The 21,947-nt window shown below is 35.5% G+C and overlaps 1 protein-coding gene across 4 annotated transcripts in view; it reads right to left on the bottom strand.

Moving 5' to 3' along the window:
• NEDD4 (NEDD4 E3 ubiquitin protein ligase) overlaps positions 1 to 21,947 on the bottom strand; it is a 144,837-nt gene that overhangs the window by 44,564 nt on the left and 78,326 nt on the right. For all 4 annotated transcript variants that reach the window (XM_069596443.1, XM_069596442.1, XM_069596445.1 and 1 more), the window contains 3 exons: positions 8,396 to 8,446; positions 6,742 to 6,803; positions 3,890 to 3,983 (listed from right to left, as the gene is read on the bottom strand). In XM_069596443.1, the coding sequence (XP_069452544.1) occupies positions 3,890 to 3,983; positions 6,742 to 6,803; positions 8,396 to 8,446 (207 nt within the window). The remainder of the gene's footprint in view (positions 1 to 3,889; positions 3,984 to 6,741; positions 6,804 to 8,395; positions 8,447 to 21,947) is intronic.

Here is a 21,947-nt window from a genome sequence, read left to right as displayed (position 1 = left end):
AGTAAAAGGTCTGCTAAACACCGATATGGTTAGGAAGTATAAATAAACTAGCAATGAAAACTTTAAAATTCTCCTAAAAGGTACACAAGAGAAGACCTGAGTGAATGAAAAGACAATGTGATCTTGGCTAGGGAGATTTAGTCTCACAAAGACATCAATTCTCCTCAAGTTAATTTATAAAGTTGTCAAGATTTAAATAAGACTACACCATGGATTTTTAAAAATAACATGACAAAGCCATTTTCAAGTTTAAATAGAAACAAAAACAAGCAAAAATAATCAGCACAATTCCAAAAAAGAAGAGTGAAGATAAACTTTATCAGATAAAACATACCATAAACCACAATTAATTAATAGAATTGGAAGGCTAAGAAAGAGAATCCAATTTATAGAATTCAGTATATGATACAGGCATTTCAAATCTGTAAGAAGATAAGCAAATTACTTAGGAAAAAAAAAAGGAAAAATTATTTGCACTGCTACCTCATACCTTATAACCAGAATGTTCCAGATTGAGCAATATTTAAAATGTTACAAAGTAAAACCAGAACGTATTAGAACAAATCTAGGATATTAAAAAAGTATATTCTAAGAGTAAAGAAAAGCATTAAGTATGACATCAAACCCAGATGGCCTAAAAGAGGCTGAGTGATTTGATTATAATCCCCCAAATTTGTACATGGCAAAAACTACTAAATAAAACTAAAGAGAGACAAACTGGGGAACATATTTGGTACATTTCATACCATAATAATAGGTAAAAAATAATTTCCTTAATATAGAGAGAGTCTTTTTCTTCTACCTAGACATTGGGGATCTAGCACTGGAGGACTCCTGTGCCAGCCAGTTGATGGTTTAGAAGATATAAGAGAATTCTCTTTTGGAAAGTGGGGTCTGAACAGGAAGGGTCAGGGAGACCTCGGGAAGAAAACGATCGTTTTCTGGCAGCAGACAGAACAGGATGAGGCTGCAGTAGGGTTGATCTTTGGCTAGTTCCAAGGAGAGGGTTATAGACTGAGGTGGAATGGAAGGTGAGGCACAGGAGAGAGGAACACAGACAAAATTATTCCAGGAGAAGAGATATGGATGGGAAGCAAAACAGATTCCTTCTCTTTCTCCTTCTTTATTTTTTTTCCTTTTTATCTCTTCTATAGGAACTGACATCTTGCTAATTTTATTTCTTTTTATTGCCAGGAACTCCATTCTCTCTCCCCTCCCTCTACTTTTTCTCTCCATTGATGTTTACCTTCCTTCTCTCTCTCACTTCCTTTCCTTTAAATGATTATGACAGAAGATCTATGCATCTAAAAATCAGTCTGTACATATCAAATCACATTTTATTTCTCTGGTCTCAATTTTAAAAGCATGTGAGTTGCATTTTCACATTTCACTCTCTTGGGAAAAAAGGACCAATTTTTAAAAATATGGTCACTGATTATTTTTCTGCAGATTAATAAAAAGGTCCTCACTACTGCTGTAGAGGATTATAAAAATATTCAGAGCTTGGAAAATGGTACCAAAAATATTTCTTTAGAATATTCTTAAAAGATTTCTCTATTAAAGTTCTTTTTATTGAATTTATGTTCCTCAAGTAAACTTCTGGAGGGGAAAAAAACTAATTTAATTAAGGGCCTATTTTTTAAAAACCTGTTTCAGTTCAGGGGAGAAGTATAGTTAGCCATTTGTTTACCCATTTCTAAATATGAACATTATTTAGAAAGAATGGGTTTTCATTTTCAGTATAGAATGCCTCCCTATTAAACATGTATCAGCTAATATTCTTCACAAAATAATTTTCTAAGGATCAATGTATGTTACTTAATTACTAATCTCAAAGCTAACGTGCAACTGCCCACAATTTAACAGTCAAAGGTGGTCAAAAAGAAAGCATTCAGAGGTACAGCAAACATAGTAGTAGTAACCACATAAAATACATAGAGCTAAACCTAAAGTTACAGGGGTACAAAAAAAAATTACATAATTATGTACTACAGTCACACTTTACCAAACTTTATCCTACTAGGGTATATACTGCCTAAGAGTGAGCCTCTTTTGAAAATTACAACTGTTTTCTTTAAATGGTAGGATTTTATATATTCAGTCACAAACCAGATGTCAAAGACAAGACTTCTCTGGTCATTAGCTACACAGAAGATAAATAAGCACAGATTCATGTGTTTGAATTCCTAGGGCCTTTCATAAATAAACTCCTACATGCTTACATCTACTGAAATTATAAGGTGGATTCTGAGGGAATTCAACCTTGAGACATGAGACCACAAAATGAAGTGAAGCAGCTCTACCCACAGAAACTGAACTGTGAATAAGGTACCTGTGATACACGCATGTGGGCAAAACTTGGAGCAGGTTACCAAATAATGAAATGCTGTTAAATTTTTTTTAAGTTACTAAATAAAGAATTTTCTTTCTTTATAGCAGACATCCTTCATTTCAAACAGAATTCCATTATTCAGGTTTCCCTGTGCACTAAAATGCCAGTTAGAGAGAAAATTCTACTCAATAAATTCCTAAATTAAGGAAAAAAAAAGATTATTATATGACACATCACAGAAAAACTACAAAGAAAAAAAAAGGTATCAAATAAGGGCATTAAACACGAGAGAGGATGTTAAGTTTCCTTGGTCACCAGAGTAATAAGGCTACCTATTTAAAGAAAAAAGTTCTTTCTTTCTGTTGTTACAGATTCCCCTACAAAGTAAAATCTCATTAGTGCATATATAAGTATTCCCAGAAATCTTTGTCACAAAAGCACTGCTTGTTATCAAACTTTCTCAAGATGTTTGGGTGTGTGATGCAGAGCCCAGCCCTGGGGAAGGGTCCCTCATCCTGACAGTCCTCCTGGAAACTTTAGCAGACCCTTAATCAAAAAAGCATGACTACTGAGGAAGAAGCACACACACAACCCCTCCAAAGCAAACTCATGCCACAACAAAGGGTGCTTTCAGTCAGTGTAGTTAGAATAAGCTGCTACCTTCTGATGGCAACGTTTGTTAAGTGGGAACCTCAGGAGGCAAATGTTTTTGTTCCCTTTTCAGATCACAAATTTTTTGTGCCAGAAGAAAGCCTAGAGGGTAGCAGTCCATCCTGTCATTCCGCAAAGAAAGAACCTGAAGTCCAGAGAGGGTTGAGACTCACATGGTCACTCAGCTCACAAGTGGCAGAGCTTGCGACTAGGACTGCAGGCTCCAAGTCCCTGTCCAGTTCTATTCCAAATACATGTTCTCTGCCTCTTCTTCACTTACCCCAAATGCAGGTGGCTCTGCCCAAATCCTTGACTGGACTTCCTCTTATCCTGTCACCCATGAAGATGGTTAACTTCTTTTGGCCCCCAATAAATGTGGCTTTTTATTAGATCACTTGAATTTTCTCTCTCTCTCTCTCTCTTAGTCTCGTTTTCTATGAGCCCTCCCACACCCACCCCAACTGTGACAGGAAAAGTAACAGGAATTACATTTCATAAAGGAGTTCCTAATTAGCATCTTCAAATTTTCCATATATGTAACTTTCAAACAATAAATTGTGTTCTTACTTTAATAGAGGGGGCACATGACATGGTTTTAGAAAACTCTGAAAAACTAGAAACAGTTAATGACTTAATTACAACAAATGCTTTCATTTATAAACATTGTAATCTCTATTCCTTAAGCTTTAAGAATGCCATCAGTAATGGCCATTCATTTCACAGAAATATCCTTAGAGGAAAGAAATGTTTAACAAATTATTGGGTAAAATAAACAAATGTCTAGGGAAGTAATTTTTATCGCACACAGTTAACTTTATTAAGTAGTTATTTTTTCTTTAGAGTATAGTAAAATAAGAAATTGGATATTTTTCTTCTTAGTTTAACCAAATATTTATAAAATCTCACCTCTAATTCCTCAGCCTGTTCTTCTTCTGAGCCACTGGTTTTAGGTAAGTAAGTCATTTTTAATCTCAGATAACCTTTAACTCTTGATTTGTGACTGTAGAAAGAAAATAATAATTCATACAACTTTAACACTAGGAAGAAAACCATTCATTCAATAAGAGTTCATTGAACATCTACTAGCTTACTAGGAGAGATTCAAGACAAGCTTCAATGCAGAAGCAAAAGGACTAGATGGTGGAGAAAAAGAAACATCCATAAATAAATAATTGTTATGAGATAAATAAGGAACTATGGAAGTTTAAGTGAAAGATCAGAGAGATCTTGAAAGAGAAGCTGGTATGTGAGTTGGGCTAGAAGACTGGGGAGGATTTTGGCCTACGGCAGTCAGGGAAAGGCATAAGAGTAGAGAAGAGGGAAAAAATAAGGAAATAGATGGGAAACTGGGGGTACAGTTAAGGAAATGGAAGTAGCTGAGATTGGCTGAATTACAGGGTATATAAAGGAGGTGGGAATGGTCTAGCTGATGAGGTCTAAGTGAAGTAGAACTTTTAGATTTTATTTTGCATAGAATTTGGAGGATAGGGAAAGGCATCCTCACAGATGTGCTTTAGGGATAATAATCTAGCCTTGTTGTATAAGATAACAAAAAAGTAGAGAGCAAGGTCCAATAACTATCTGAAACCTAATGTCTTTGACAGCTGTTTGAATCTGTCATACATTAATTTATCTAATCTACTTTCATACTGTATCTCATACCACCTCTTAGAAAAATGAGTTGTCTAAGTTAAGGGTTGCTGCCCAGAGTAGTAATATTTAATTAAAAAATTTTTTTAAAATATATTTTTGCCACAACCACAGCATGTGGGATCTTAGTTCCCTGACCAGGGATCAAACCCATGCCCTCTACATTAGGAGCACGGAGTCTGAACCACTGGACCACCAGAGAAGTCCCCCCATTCAATTTTTTTTTTAAACCTGTCTTTCTTAAGATTCTAGCTTAAGACCTAACTCTGTCTATTGCCCCCACCAATTCTATAACAGCATCCTGTTTACTTAGGAAATCCTTGCTTGTCATAGTTTTCTATATTGGTTTTTTGGATAATTTTTCATCCAAAAAGACACATATAATAAAACATAAGGGTCCTAATCTTTCCTCCTGTCTTCAAGAGGCACTCCCCTATGCCTCTCTTAATCTTTTTAGTTGTTCTTCTCTACACAGCTCTCATGGATTTGGAAAGTGTCCTTCCCTGACTGGTCAGTAAGCCCCCGATGCTTATTTCCAGACCACTAATGTGACTTGTGCCTCCATAGTTAAGGGGGTATGAACACTCTATGACTTCTTATAAAAGATAGATACAGAAAATTTACTCAGGTAATATTTTATAGGAGAGTTTCTCTACAATGATAGGTTTTATTATATTTTTCCAACTAGATAATAAGCCTGTGGGTTTAAATTTATTGATGTTCAAAAATAATCTAAGAATGTAGTTGGATAAAACTCTTTCTGCACTTGCAGCAATACCCACTGCAGACAGAAGATGTAAACTGTTATAGTGTTTTAAAGATAAAGACACCAGAAAGCATTCAACAAATTGAAAAGCAGGTTACTAGGGCAACCAAATAAGAGAAGAACTATTTAGTTATTCTTGGTATACAGATGTCACAATCAGTTCAAAATTAAAGCAAGAAAAGAGACTCACAGTGCATGACTTCTACAGAAATTAAATGTGACTTCTCTTATACACAGTAAATATGAACACAAAGACCACTGTTCCCTTTATTTAAATTTATATTACAATGAATATTAAAATTTTTTTAATCAAAAATTTTACTAAGTTCAATTGCATTTTCTAGTTTTAAAGAGAAAACAAATAGTTTTGCACAGATGTCCTTCCTCAGCTTTACTTTGACCTTTTTGTCAGTAAATTCCCATACATGTCTTAACTAGATTTTACTAGATTATGTGGTACAGAAGATCAAAAGGGGTTTTACTTAAAGCTTAAACTTAAAAGTTTTTGACAAAAATCAAGTAATTCAGTTTAGGAAAATGGAATTATGAACATGCTATTTGGGTTGTAAATTACAGTCTTTGCTCATGTTATTTTCTCTAAATATTTGAGTTTTCTGAAATTTTTTTAAAATGAAAGTATACAAAATGTAGCTATACTTCCTTGAAAATATTTTTGTATCAAGTTGGATTCTTTTTTTTTGGCTGTGCCATGCAGCTTAGGGGATCTTAGTTCCCCTACAGGGACTGAACCAAGGCTATGACAGTGAAAGTATGGAGTTCTAACCGCTGGACCACCAGAGAACTCCCTAAGTATTTTTTTTTTTAGATAAATTGATGTTTGCAATTTTTCAAGACACAGTATGACAAAATTACACACAGTATAAGATATAAAATACATATAAAGTAATGACATATTTCATTCTTCTAGTCTGATAAATATTAGGGAGAAGGGGTATGATCACTTTTCTATCTCTTTAGAATTTTTGTACTGTGCATATATAACTGTTTTTGATTTTTTGATGTGGACCATTTTTAAAGCCCTTATTGAATTTGTTATAATATTACTTCTGTTTTATGTTTTGGTTTTTAGGCTGTGAGGCATGTGAGATCTTAGCTCCCTGATCAGGGGTCAAACCTGCACCCCCTGCATTGGTAGGCGAAGTCCTAACCACTAGATCACCAGAAATTACTTTTTAATCAGAAACAGCTATAAAGCTTTAAAAAACTAATATTGAAAAGTAGCTTATTTACAAAGGTTTAAACTGATTTTCCAAAGGGGCTACTGTAAAGTATAATGATTTATTAAAAAACCCTCATAAGCTATTATTTTATATTTACTGACCTTCTTGGATGAAGAACAAAATCCTTAAAGGTATATGGTCTCTCCATTCTTGGATTTTCTGTCTAGAATAAAACAGTGGGTTTTCAAGATATATCTATAACAACAAAAATTTATACTTTTCAAGAATATTCATAAACTATGACTTAAGGCATAATTGAAGTTAGAAGTCAGAAAAAAAGTAGATTTAGCTTATTAAATGGTTACAATTGGTGATTTGACAGTACTTTCACTTTCCTGCACTGTAGGAATTGCTCCTGGCAGCACAAGTCAGTATAAAACTATCTGAGCAGGTGTTTGTGAAGCCAAAAGGAGAGTAAAAGCAGAAAAACACTAGAGAATGGTTAGTGTGTTTAAGCCCCAAAAGAATATGGAGTATGTATTCAATAAAATGTTGGCATGGTTAGACCACAGAGGCAATTTTAGGAGAACAAAAAAAGTAAGCAGCTTGGAAAATAAGACTGGATTAAATTCATTATTAAAAGTTTGCAATGTCTAAAGACTGTAGAGAGACCATAAACATCTGAAAAGATTGATCAAGAATTAGTACTTCTCTTTCTTACCAAGTTCAACAGCCCTTTGTTTTTATTATTCTTTACTTCTCTGCTGCAATTGACATTGTTAAACTACCCATTACATCTAGAAACGCTTAAATTCTCATAACATCATTTCACTTGGTTCTTTTCTGTATTCTCTTGGTCTGTCTTCTTTCTCCTCTGACAGAAGCACACCAATGAACTTTCAGTGTTTGGGCTTCAGCGCTTTCATCCCCCTCATTTGGACAGCCCATCCTTCTCAGAGATTCTGCAGTTACCTCAGCAGTGATAACTCTCAATCCTTTCAGACTTTTTTCCCTACACAATTTATTTTTATACCTCTTCGGTTGCCTGCTTTAAGTTTCATTTTTCTTGTTTTTTGCTGATTGCAATATGGCCAAAAATAAACTTACCATATCTTAAAAAAAAAAAAAAAGCTTTCCTCCTACTCTTTTTGCTTGAGATACCACCCTTATCTCATTTTTTTCAACTTGAACTCCTGGTCCAATAATATCATGTAATGAAATATCTCCTGAATCTGTTTTCTTCTGTTGCTATATGGTTGGTCCAGATTCAGTTTCATGCCCATGTTGTTGTAATTGATCAGTTTCTTTCTGTGAAACTAAGCTTTCCCCAGTCTAGTTTTCAGTAAAATATTTTCAAACTGATCTTCCTCAAACAATGCTTTCATGATGTCAACCAACTTCAGGGGCTCTCTATTTCTTTCTTAAAAACAATTCAGGCTCTTGTCATACCTTCTAAGTTCACTTAGGCCTTTTTTTTAAAAATTAAAATTTTTATTTTGTATTGGAATATATCCAATTAACAATGTTGTGATACTTTCAGGTGCACAGCAAAGTGACCCAGCCGTACATATAGTATTTTCAATCTCCCCCAAATTCCCCTCCCATCTCTATTTCCTACTGGGTTTCATATAAGGGAATCTTAAAATTAAAATGGAAAATTGAGAAGTTTTCAGAAAATAAGAGGCTCAAGAATTAACAGCAGTATACACTTTACAAATCAAATATTTACATTTACTATATTGTGTATATGTTAAGGATTTATTAAAATAAAAAGAATAAACATTAGAAAGTAAAATCATGCACATCTATACCAACCGGTAATGGATAAAGAGGAACATCCACTTGACCTAGGAAATCATCTCTTGTCTACCAAAGAAAAAAGAAAAAATTAACATTAGTAATATGCTTGATCTTTCTGGAAAACTTTGATAGCTATTGTCATCATTCATAAAAATATATGGAAGTTTTTTTGTGGTTAACCCTATGAAATATTTATGAAAAAATCAATGGAAAATTAAAGGTGATATGGTACAACTTCTGGTAATAGCAGAATAGACTAAATTACATTGAGCCTTCTGAAGATAATAACTATATACTCTGAAAATATATTAAACAACTATTTGAAAGCAACACAGAATGACCAAAAGCAAGCGGAAACTAGAAAGGAGTCAGTCCTTGAAAGAATGAACTGTACTAGGTAGGATTCCTGTTTATATGGCTTTTCACCTGGCAGTACTCCACAATTCATCTGAATGACTGGAACTCAAAGAGAAATCCAAAATCTTACTCATTTGAGGAGTCTGAAAACTTAAAGTCAACAGTCTAACTGGAAAGTGAGGGGGACAACTCCCTAAAGGAAGAAGCCATAAGTGTCCCTCCAGATCCATGTATAAACTACCCAAATTCCTAAAGGCTGAAAGGACTCAGCATAGATTTCATAGTTGATGTTTTCCTAGGGAAGCTAGCATTTAGAATTCAGTTACCAACCTGCTACAACAAAAATCAACTTTTCAGGGAAAGATGATCTAACTCAATGTCTTCATCATGTGCCATTTACACAGTCCTATATACAATAAAAGTCACTAAGCATACTAAGAAATAGAAAAATAGGACTCAGAAGCAAAAGATAATTAATAGAAATGGATGACAAGATAATCCAGGTCTTGGAACTGGCAGAAAAGAAAACTAAAGTAACTATTACAGAGATGTTCAAGGACATAAAATGGAAAATAAGGCCATAATAAACAAATATATGGGGAATCTATAAAAGAAATGAAAAATATAAAATGAAATGGAAATCATAAAAGTGAGTTAAATGTATAGCTTGAAATACATATATAACTAATAAATAGAATATAGGAATTGAAGATCAGTGGATCGGCTTAACATATGATTGAAAATGACTAGAGAAAAGTTCTGTTAACCTGAAGATACATCAATAGAATTTATATAATATAAAAAAGATGACTTGTGGTAAAATACCAAGCAGTGTAATATATATGGCAGTGAAGTTCTAGAAACAAGAAGGGGGGAAGGGAAAGAGAAGAGAAAAAGAGAGAGACAGAGAAAGAAGATAAAGCAGAAAAATATTTTTAGAATAAAGCCACCAGCTTCCCCAAATATTAACATCTCACATAACCCTAGCCCAATGATCAAAACTAGGCAAACCCTTTTCAGAGAAAATATTAACACTTCTGTTTATTCAATCTTTTATTCTTAAGCTTTTTTAATTATCAAAAAAACCCCTATATATATAACAGACTGTAAATATCTGTCACTCATAATCTTAATCAATTCATGAATGGCACTAGTGGTTAAGAACCAGTCTGGCAATGCAGGAGACAGAAGAAATGCAGACTTGATCCCTGGGCCGGGAAGAGCTCTTGGAGGAGGGCATGGCAACCCACTCAGTACTCTTGCCTGGAGAATTCCCTTGGACAGAGGAGATGGGTCAGGTTATAGTCAATAGGGTTGCAAAGAGTTGGACACAACTGAAGTGACTTAGCACACACACAGGCTTATGGAAACCTTGACCCTCTGACCCTAGTTCCTCCCCTTCCAATCTAGTTCCCCAAGGAACTTTCTTGCATGTATCCATCCACATACTTAATTTTTTTAAATTGAGGAATAATTGACATGCAACGTTATATGAGTTTCAGATGTACAACTTAATGATTCAATATTTGTACATACTGCAAAATAATCAACATTACAAAATTAGTTAACATTGGTCACCAAGCATAATTAAGCAGACTTTTTTTCTTATGATGAGAACTTTTAAGATTTACTCTCAGCAAGTTTAAAATATGTGATACAGTATTATTAGCTATAGTTACCATGCTGTACAGTAAGCCCTCAAGACTTTTTATTTTAAAACTGTGAGTCTGTATCTTTTGACTCCCTTCACTGATTTACCCCACTCCTCATCCCCTGCCTCTGACAACCATCAATCTGTTCTGCATAAGCTTGGTTTTTGCTTGTTTTGTTTTTATATTCCACATATAGGTGAGAGCATACATTATCTGTCTTTCTCTGAGTTATTTCACTTTGCATAATGCCCTTGAGGTCCATCCATGGTGTTGCAAATGGCAAGATCTAATTCTGTTTTTATGGCTGAATAATATTCCATGGTGTGTGTGTGTGTGTGTGTGTGTGTGTGTGTGTGTGTGTGTATTTTTGAATATGAGAGTGCATGTATCTTTTCAAATTAGTATTTTTTTCTCCTTTGGATAAACACCCCAAAATGGAATGGCTAAATCATATGGCAGTTCTAGTTTCAATTTTTTTAGAAATCTCCATACTGTGTTTCATAGTAGCTGTACCAATTTACATTCCTACCAACAGTGCATAAGGGTTCCTTATCTCTGCATCGTTGGCAGCACTTGTTACTGTCTTTCTGAAAATAGGCATTATGACGTGTGTGAAATTATATACCTCATTATACTTTTGATTTGCATTTTACTTATCAGTTATAATGAACATCTTTTCAGGTGTCTGTTGGCCATCTGTATGTCTTCTTTGGAAAAACATCTATTTATATCTTTTGTCCATTTTTAAATTGGATTGTTTGCTTTTTGCTATTGAGTTTCATAAAAAAACCAGGAATAACATTAACTAATCTACAGATCTTACTCAAATTTCACAAACTGTCTTACTAATCTTGGTCCAGGGTTCAATCTAGGATCATACATTTAATTGCCATGTCTCCTTAGTTTCTTAATCTGGAAAGTACCTCAGTCTCTTTGTTTTTCATAATCTTGACATTTTAAAAGAGTACTGGCTAATTATAGGATATCCATCCATTTGGGTTTGTGTATTGTTTCTTCATGGCTGAATTTAGGTTATGCATTTTTTGGTAAGAATACTATAAAAATGCTGTTGGTGCACTTCTCAATGCATCATATCAGCAGGAAAAAACCCTGCATCTTACACATTATGGACAGTTAAAGATGATTAACTATTTGAGGAAAGTTTATTGCAAGAAAAAAAAAGAGAGAGACCTAATCCAAAAAACAAGGAGCAAGAAGGGAGTCAAATCAATAACAATTAAGTCAGACTGCAGGAGAAATACTTGAGAAAAACTAATTAATGTTCCTGGAGATAAGTGACAAACATCTAGCAAATAGGATACAAAGTTATGAAAAAAAAAGAAGCAATTAAAAAAAGAAAAACAAGAAAAAACTCTTGGGAATTAAACATTACCTGAAATTAAATGTTTAAGATAGAGTTAAAGAAATTTCTCAGAAAGCAGAACTAAAACACCAAAGAAAAAGACTGCAGAATTCCCCAAGTAAGGAAATTACAGGATAAATTCTAAAAGTCAACTTCTAAGTAGCAGGCATTCCAGAAAGAAAAAAAATACAGGGAACGGATAATCAAAGAGGCATTTTAAGAGATTTTCCTTATATGCAAGAAAATGAAATTTGACAGTGGAAGGCCTCACTGAGTATTAAGGAAAACGGTTAAAGAAAAGACCCACAGCAAGGCACATCACTGTGACATTTCAAAGCACCCGAGATAAAGAAATTTCAAGAGCTTTGAGAGATACAAAACAGATCATACTCCAAACTGAAAGACAAGAAATAATGCTTTCAAAATTCTGAGAGAAAAAAAAAGTATCTTGCATAGAATTCTATACCCAGCCAAAATATCTTTTCCAATAATGAAAGCAGAATAAAGACACTGGTGTTCTAAGGTAATGGGAGATATATTTTGCCAAAATAAGGGAGTACAACATGGTAAGGAAAGATGCAGAGGATTCAAGACAGGAGAGAAGAAAAAAGAATCTCTAACAGGGTTTTATGAGAATTAAATTATTTAATATACACAAAATACTTTGCATAATACATAGTATGCAGTAAGAGTTGGACTGAAGAAAGTTGAGTGCCGAAGAATTGATGCTTTTGAACTGTGGTGTTGGAAAAGACTCTTGAGAGTCCCTTGGACTGCAAGGAGATCCAACCAGTCCATTCTAAAGGAGATCAGTCCTGGGTGTTCTTGAAGGAATGATGCTAAAGCTGAAACTCCAGTACTTTGGCCACCTCATGCGAAAAGTTGACTCATTGGAAAAGACTCTGATGATGGGAGGGATTGGGGGCAGAAGGAGAAGGGGACGACAGAGGATGAGATGGCTGGATGGCATCACCGACTCGATGGACGTGAGTTTGAGTGAATTCACGCCAGGGAGGCCTGGTGTGCTGCAATTCATGGGGTCGCAAAGAGTTGGACACGACTGAGCGACTGAACTGAACTGAACTGAACTGAAGAATTCAATAAATGTTAGCCATTATATTTGAAATGCTAGATATTATAATGAAACCTCTGCTCCCTTTACTATGGACCCATCTTTGAACATTTCAAATAGATATATGCCATTAAAGGAGCGTGACTGGAGAAGAAAGCCTAGCAAATTAGCTTAGTTTAGGGGCATATTCTTATTCTTGAACATGAACTGATGATAATTTTTGAAATGGACAAGTTGCCTTTAATGACACCCTCAAGGCTATGCTGTGGTATATTTCTTTTTTTGTTTTTTATGGCAAGCAGATGTTATAGCCCATAAATTTGATCTTTAAGAAGCTATGAATAACAAAGTAAACCACAACAAAATACAGTTAAATCTCAATCAGGATAACTGAGGGATAAAACATTTTGGTTAACTGAATTATCTAATTAACTTAGGTTTAGGCTTACCCAGGTAAAGAAACAAAACATTTTTGGTGGATTTAGTCTTACTGAATAGCCCTGTCCACAGTAAACTGAATTCAGTGAGCATCTATCTGTTTGATGATTCATGATCTTTTAGTGCTTCAAAAACACTGATGTGGTCCCTTATCACTAAAGTAACACACATAGAGAACAGGGTTTCTTAACTTGCGCACTATTGACAATATAAGCCAGATAAACTTTTTGTTGCTGTGGGATCTGTTCCATGCGCTGAAGGATGTTTAGCAGCATCCTGAAATGGCAACCCACTCCAGTACTCTTGCCTAGAAAATTCCATGGATGGAAGAGCCTGGTGGGCTACAGTCCATGGGGTCACAAAGAGTCGGACACGACTGAGCGATTTCACGACATCACGAGGTCTCTACCAATTAGATGCCAGTAGCACTCCTCCATCAGTTGTGATGACCAAAAATATCTCCTGGCATTGCCAAATGTCCTTTGGGTAGCAAAACTGTCCCTGGTTGAGAACCACTGCTATAAAACAGAATGTCTCAACCAATGAGCAAAAGACACCCCACTTTAAAAAACAATGGCTTTACTGAGATATAATTCACATCCTATATAATTTAACCACTTAAAGTTTGCAATCAATTTTAGAACATTTTCATCACCCCCAAAAGAAAATCCATATCTATCAGCAGTCACTCCCCATTTCCCTCCTCTTTCTTTAGCCCCAGGCAACCACCAATCTACTTTATGTCTCTATGGCTTTACCTATTCTGGACATTTCACATAAATGAAGTCCTATATATGAGGTTCTTTACGACTGGCTTCTTTCATTTACAAGAAACGTTCTCAAGGTTCATTCATGTTGTAGCAAGTATCAGCACTTATTCCTTTTTTACTGCTAAATATTATATTATATGGATATATCATATTGTTTATCTGTTGATTAAATTTGGACTATTCCCATTTTTTGGCAATTATAAATCAGACTGCTATGAATATTCTAGTACAAGTTTTAGTACTGACACATGATCTCATTTTTCTTGGGTATATTCTTAGGAGTAGAGTTTCTGAGTAATATGGTAACTCTTTAATCCTCTGAGGGACTGCCAGACTTTCCAAAGTGGTTGCACCTTCTGCATTCCCATCAGTACTGTAGGAGGGTTTTAATTTCTCTATATCCTTGCCAATACTTATTATTATCTATCTTTTTGATACAGCCCTCCTAATAGGTGTGAAGTGATATCTCATTAAGGTTTGTTTGCATTTCCTTGATGAACAATGATGCTGAGCACAGTTTCATGTGTTTATTGTGCTCCTTAGTTCTTAAAACCTCTTTCTTATTATAAATCTTTCCTAGAGATTCAGTCTCCATTACAGAGGCAGTGCCTGGTCACTGTGGGACAGAAAGAAAACATCTTATCCCATATTCCTTTTTTCATTGATTGCACTGTGTGGATAAGAGCACAGAGCAAAAAATTCCACATCCTGAACTGTTCCCTGTCTCAAGTATTTCTCATATATAAAAATGCATTTTAGAAAGTTCTTGCAACAAATCTTCCTTCTTTAAAAGAGGTGATCTAAAATGAGCTTCCTAACATCTACTTAAAATGAAATGATCCCAAAGAACCATATTTCTAACTCTGGAAGAATGAACACATTTTCCAAACTAAAAATCAATGTGCATAGTCTGAGGCGATGGAGAATACAAAACTTGGAACTATCCTGGAAAGTCTGGGACATATGGTTACTATAAATATAGGACAATTAGAGGTTCTTTTTCCATTTACAAAGAAAAAGCAATAGTTTAAAATTCATTCCTATGAAGGCAAGTCAGTCTGTGATGTTCATTAATGTTTCCCTAGCCAACCAATTGTTCCAAACTGAATACTCAAGCACTTCTTTGTAAGAATTATTTCTTATATTGAACTGCATACAGCTCACTTCATAAAGCAAATTTGCATTTGGTAAAACAGAAGTCATTGAAGAATGCCTGAAAATCTGAGAAAGAATTTAGAACAGTGGGTGATTTTAAACAACCATCTAGGGTACAGTTTAGTCAGCAAAAAACACTTTTTCCAATATCTAAAGATACAAATTTTAATCTCTTAAAACAATTTTTGTAACATTAAAATATAAAAATCCAAATTGTTATTTTTGAAAAATTTCAATTAGAACTATATACATGGCTCTAAGTTTATCAAGACAAACTTATTAACTTTGATAAACCTGCATAGCAGCTGAATGCTCTGCTTTACAAGAACCCAACGTTATAAAAAAAGTCAGAATTTAAAAAACAGGTATGTTAAAGTGTCATAGCTTTGAAGAATACTTGGCTTTAAAAAATGTTTCTACTAAATCTGAGTTACAGATAACTTCCCAGAGTAAATCTACTGTACAGAGCAAAATATTAAAGGAAGAATCACTTCCTTATAATCAGAGCCAAGCAACAGAGCCAAAGTTTTCTGCTGTAATATCCAACTTTTCATTTCAATCATACATTTTAATCACTAAAAATGAACTTTACACCTGGTCATTAAATATAACATAGTTGCAATTTTCAGACTTAGCTATCAGCAAGTCTATTATCAGCAATTTATAATAAAGATGATTTTTCAAGCTCATTCTAAAACAACACACACACACACAGGGTACAAAATTAAAAGAAAAAACTTCCTAGCCTCCACCCATCTAACTCTACACTCTGTCCACCCAGAGAAAATAGCTGTTATTTTTTGTGTTTGGTGTGTCTGAAACCATTCAGAGTGATCTCTGATACACTCTTATGTATCTTAATTTTTTACTCTTCAGTACCTCTAATGCCTTGTCCAATCTTGGTCCACAATGAGATATTTTACCTATTTGATGGGGACATAGTATATGCCAATGTATGGAATATTGAAATTTATTTAGCTAGTTCAGATATTTAGGTTGTTTCTGTCTTTTGCCTAGGGCTTCCCAGGTGGCACAATGGTAAAGAATCCAACTGCCATTGCAAGAGATACAAGAGATGTGGGTTCAATCCCTGGGGCAGGAAGATCCCCTGATCAGGGGGATCCCCTAGAATAGGAAATGGCAACCCACTCCCAGATTCTTGGCTGGAAAATTCCATGAACAGTGGAGCCTGGTGGAGTCCCAAAGAGTTGGACACAACTGAGCATACACACACAAGCAATGTTTCAACAAATAAAGTTGTATTTATAATTTTTCAGATATACCCAAGATAATTTTTATTTTGTGTAATAATAAATACTATACTAAACTAACCGGAACTAATCTGAAATGGAAGCAGATCTCAGTGACTGGCTGGATGTTACAGAAGGAAGCAGTGTCCTGAGTAAGCTGAAAAGCACATGTAAGTTTTCAAAGATAAGATCAAGATAAAAGATTTAAGACAGTTTGCATTTAAATGAATATCTTGCTCAATAACTACTGGCTTCACACAACAGCTTTCAAATTCTCTATGTGAAAATGTCATGATTCTTCTGCAGAGATCACTAATAGCCTAAAAAAAAATTTACTGGGGCAGGCAGTGAAAAAGAAACAAATTCCTATCTATAAAATGTTCAAGCCATGATTGATTATATTACTTAAATTAAGTCAACAGATCAAGAATTATTTCAGAGATCACAAAAGAGAAGAGTAGAATTTAAAACTCTGAACCTGAGATACTAAAAGTGAAATTATCTAAAAACCTCTTTGTATAAGATAAAATTTAAACTCTGATTCTACTGTTTATCTTAAGAGGATAAATGTTTTCTTGATTTGAACACATGAAAAGTCAATATTTTGACTTAGAGGATATTAGCACATGTGAATCTCTGAGAAAAATAAGCAGAACTTTTATGAATGGACTCATTTACAGTATTTTTTTTAAAAAAAACAAGAAACCATATATTTCCTACTTTTAAAATTTCATAAAACTATTATTTTTAATGAATATCCTTACTCTCAAAATTCATACAACATGAATGTATACCACATCCTAAATATTATAATTAAACAAGGATTATGAAAATCATGCTAAATTCAACTTAACTATTTTCTAATACATACAAATCTTAGTAAGTAAAACTGCTGTTTCCTTCACTTTTTACAGTTTTTCTACCTTCCCTCTTACATACTGACTCACTTTATATTATGATCTGCTTATTTTACACATCTTTCTGGAAGTTCAAGATTTACTGATTTAATCATTTTTAGTATGTTGAGGGGGAAATGGTGTTAGCTAAACAAACAGTATAATCTGATCTATGCTATAAAATCACAGTGCTGTGGAGACTGGATGTCTTTGCTTAAAGCAAACACTCACCACACCAAACTCGTGACTTTCTCTGGCTAGCCAGCCTGTCTGGCAGATTTAACTGTAAGACACAAACTGTACTTGTTCTTTGATAATAGCTTCATACTGCTTGACAATTTCAGTACTTGCATCCTACAGCCTTTAGCAACTCTCACATTTTAAAAGGGATTTTAACCTAATAGATGGGGGTAGGAAGGCAGTCCGGGAAAGCCACTGTCTATATCAGTTTCACTTTGAATTTTCCTGCTCTGAATTTCAGTTTCTTTGGAGGACTCTAGAATCATCACAGACTTGTGAAAGCTGAAGATTTACCTTGACCTGTTCCTCTATCTTTACATCCTTTGAAATGTAGTTTGTAATTTACTGTGAGGCTTTTCAAACAAAAACCATTAAAAAAATACAGTACTGTATAGCTCACAGAACTCTACTTGGTGCTCTGTGGTGACCTAAATGGGAAGAAAATTAAAATTAAAAAAAGGAGGATATGTGCATATGTGTAGCTGATTCACTTTTCTATGCAGCAGAAATGAATACAATGTTGAAGAGCAACTAAAAAAATTAATTATAAAATAAAAATTAAATAAACAACATATGGTATAGAAGAGAAGGAATCTAAAGCAAGAGTAAACTGTTATCAGGTTGTACTACATATCAAGCATAAACAGGATTTTATAATGATTTTCAAAATTAAATTTTAGTATATCTAACCTACTTTTATAGCAATTTACATTGTAGTATGTCCCTAAACCAGGAAACTACTAAAGGAGTAAAGAAGGTTTTGCATTTATTACAACTTCCCCTCCTTCAAAAGAGATGAAGGGCTCATCGATTTTTCCCATTGTTTCCAAACTGCATTTCTAAACAAAGGAAAATAAGAGGACAAAATATATAAAGTTATAATTCAATGAAGGAATACCCACAGCTAGACAACTCATAAAAGGGATAAGGATCTTCCTTTCAGAGAGAAAAATATTCATTCTTGATTAAAAATAGACACAGAGATTCATTCTTTTGAGCTTCAATAAATTATGATACTACTTCTTTTCTTTCTAGGAATGTCTGCCAAGCCACCAGGGAAAGAAAAAAGGCAAACATTTGAGACGATAGAAGCTAATATCCTAGAGAACTGTACCTGTAGTTTAAATGAGAAACTAGCAAACTGCTGTCAATGTTGAGAAAGATATATTGACTATAAATCTAAGAAACCAAAGAGTTGCGTAAAATCTAAGATATTTAATTTAAAACTGAGTTAAGTTCTAGAAGATGCACTAACATCATCCTTTTAAAATGGATCAATGAAGCTGTGACAGTTGAGAAAGCAGCCAAGATGCTTCTGCTTTCAACCTAACACTTTCCAAAGCTTCGGGTTGATTTAGTCCATTCAAGACGTTTTCAAAGCTCAGAGTGTCAGAATCACCTGGAGGGCTTTTTTTTTTCTTTTTAATTTAAATTTATTTATTTTAATTGGAGGCTAATTACAATATGGTATTGGTTTTGCCATACATCAACATGAATCCACCACAGGTATACAGGGGTTCCCCATCCTGAACCCCCCTCCCACCTCCCTCCCTGTACCATCCCTCTGGGTCATCCCAGTGCACCAGCCCCAAGCATCCTGTATCCTGCATCGAACCTGGACTGGCGATTCGTTTCTTATATGATATTATACATGTTTCAATTTCATTCTCCCAAATCATCCCACCCTCTCCCTCCCTGGTGGGCTTCTTAAAGACAGATCACTGCCCCCTCCCTCTTAAGTGATACGAAGACAGCCAATCCAGTAGTCATATCTCAGTTCAGTTCAGTCACTGAGTCATGTCTGACTCTTTGCGACCCCATGAAGTGCAGCACGCCAGGCCTCCCTGTCCATCACCAAATCATGGAGTTCACTCAAACTCATGTCCATCGAGTAGGTGATGCCATCCAGCCATCTCATCCTCTGTCATCCCCTTCTCCTCCTGCCCCCAATTCCTTCCAGCATCAAACTCTTTCCTAATGAGTCAACTCTTCGCATGAGGTGGCCAAAGTACTGGAGTTTCAGCCTCAGCATCAGTCCTTCCAAAAAACACCCAGGACTGGTCTTCTCTAGGATGGACTGGTTGGATCTCCTTGCAGTCCAAGGGACTCTCAAGAGTCTTCTCCAGCATCACAGTCAGAAAGCATCAATTCTTCGGCACTCAGATTTCTTCACAGTCCAACTCTCAAATCCACACATGACTACTGGACAAACCATAGCCTTGACTACATGGACCTTTGTTGGCAAACTAATGTCTCTGCTTTTGAATATGCTGTCTAGGTTGGTCATAACTTTCCTTCCAAGGAGTAAGTGTCTTTTAATTTCATGGCTGCAATCACCATCTGCAGTGATTTTGGAGCCCCCCCCACCCCCCCGCCAAAATAAAGTCTGACACTGTTTCCACTGTTTCCCCATCTATTTCCCATGAAGTGGTGGGACCAGATGCCATGATCTTCATTTTCTGAATGTTGAGCTTTCAGCCAACTTTTTCACTCTCCTCTTTCACTTTCATCAAGAGGCTTTTGAGTTCCTCTTCACTTTCTGCCATAAGGCTGGTGTCATCTGCATATCTGCGGTTATTGATATTTCTCCCAGCAATCTTGATTCCAGCTTGTGCTTCTTCCAGCCCAGCGTTTCTCATGATGTACTCTGTATATAAGTTAAATAAGCAGGGGGACAATATACAGCCTTGACGTACTCCTTTTCCTATTTGGAACCAGCCTGTTGTTCCATGTTCAGTTCTAACTGTTGCTTCCTGACCTGCATATAGGTTTCTCAAGAGGCTGGTCAGGTGGTCTGGAATTCCCATCTCTTTCAGAATTTTCCACAGTTTATTGTGATCCACACAGTCAAAGGCTTTGGCATAGTCAATAAAGCAGAAGTAGATGTTTTTCTGGAACTCTCTTGCTTTTTGATGATCCAACAGATGTTGGCAATTTGATCTCTGGTTCCTCTGCCTTTTCTAAAACCAGCTTGAACATCTGGAAGTTCACGGTTCACATATTGCTGAAGCCTGGCTTGGAAAAATTTGAGCATTACTTTACTAGTGTGTGAGACGAGTGCAATTGTGCGGTAGTTTGAGCATTCTTTGGCATTGCCTTTCTTTGGGATTGGAATGAAAACTGACCTTTTCCAGTCCTGTGGCCACTGCTGAGTTTTCCCAATTTGATGGCATATTGAGTGCAGCACTTTCACAGCATCATCTTTCAGGATTTGAAATAGCTCAGCTGGAATGCCATCACCTCCACTAGCTTTGTTTGTAGTGATGCTTTCTAAGGCCCACTTGACTTCACATTCCAGGATGTCTGGCTCTCAGTAAGTGATCACACCATCATGATTATCTTGGTTGTGAAGATCTTTTTGTACAGTTTTTCTGTGTATTCTTTCCACCTCTTCTTAATATCTTCTGCTTCTGTTAGGTCCATACCATTTCTGTTCTTTATCGAGCCCATCTTTGCATGAAATGTTCTCTTGGTATCTCTAATTTTCTTGAAGAGATCTCTAGTCTTTCCCATTCTGTTGCTTTCCTCTATTTCTTTGCATTGATCGCTGAAGGCGGCTTTCTTATCTCTCCTTGCTATTTCTTGGGACTCTGCATTCAGATGCTTATATCTTTCCTTTTCTCCTTTGCTTTTTGCTTCTCTTCTTTTCACAGCTATTTGTAAGGCCTCCCCAGACAGCCATTTTGCTTGTTTGCATTTCTTTTCCATGGGGATGGTCTTGATCCCTGTCTCCTGTACAATGTCACAAACCTCCATCCATAGTTCATCAGGCACTCTGTCTATTAGATCTAGTCCCTTAAATCTATTTCTCACTTCCACTGTATAATCATAAGGGATTTGATTTAGGTCATACCTGAATGGTCTAGCGGTTTTCCCTACTTTCTTCAATTTGAGTCTGAATTTGGCAATAAGGAGTTCATGATCTGAGCCACAGTCAGCTCCCTGTCTTGTTTTTGCTGACTGTATAGAGCTTCTCCATCTTTGGCTTCAAAGAATATAATCAATTTGACTTCATTGTTGACCATCTGGTGATGTCCATGTGTAGAGTCTTCTCTTGTGTTGTTGGAAGAGGGTGTTTGCTATGACCAGTGCATTCTCTTGGCAAAACTCTATTAGCCTTTGCCCTGCTTCATTCTGCATTCCAAGGCCAAATCTGCCTGTTACTCCAGGTGTTTCTTGACTTTTTTGCATTCCAGTCCCCTATAATGAAAAGGACATCTTTTTTGGGTTTTAGTCTTAAAAGGTCTGACAGAATGTGGTCCACTGGAGAAGGGAATGGCAAACCACTGCAGTATTCTTGCCTTGGCAACCCCATGAACAGTATGAAAAGGCAAAATGATAGGATACTGAAAGAGGAGCTCCCCAGGTCAGTGG

Source organism: Ovis canadensis, chromosome 7 (assembly GCF_042477335.2).
Source record: "Ovis canadensis isolate MfBH-ARS-UI-01 breed Bighorn chromosome 7, ARS-UI_OviCan_v2, whole genome shotgun sequence".
NCBI classification, from domain to species: Eukaryota; Metazoa; Chordata; class Mammalia; order Artiodactyla; family Bovidae; genus Ovis; species Ovis canadensis.
The sequence above is the reverse complement of the archived record's forward strand: the minus strand, read 5'-3'. Positions and strand labels throughout refer to the sequence as shown.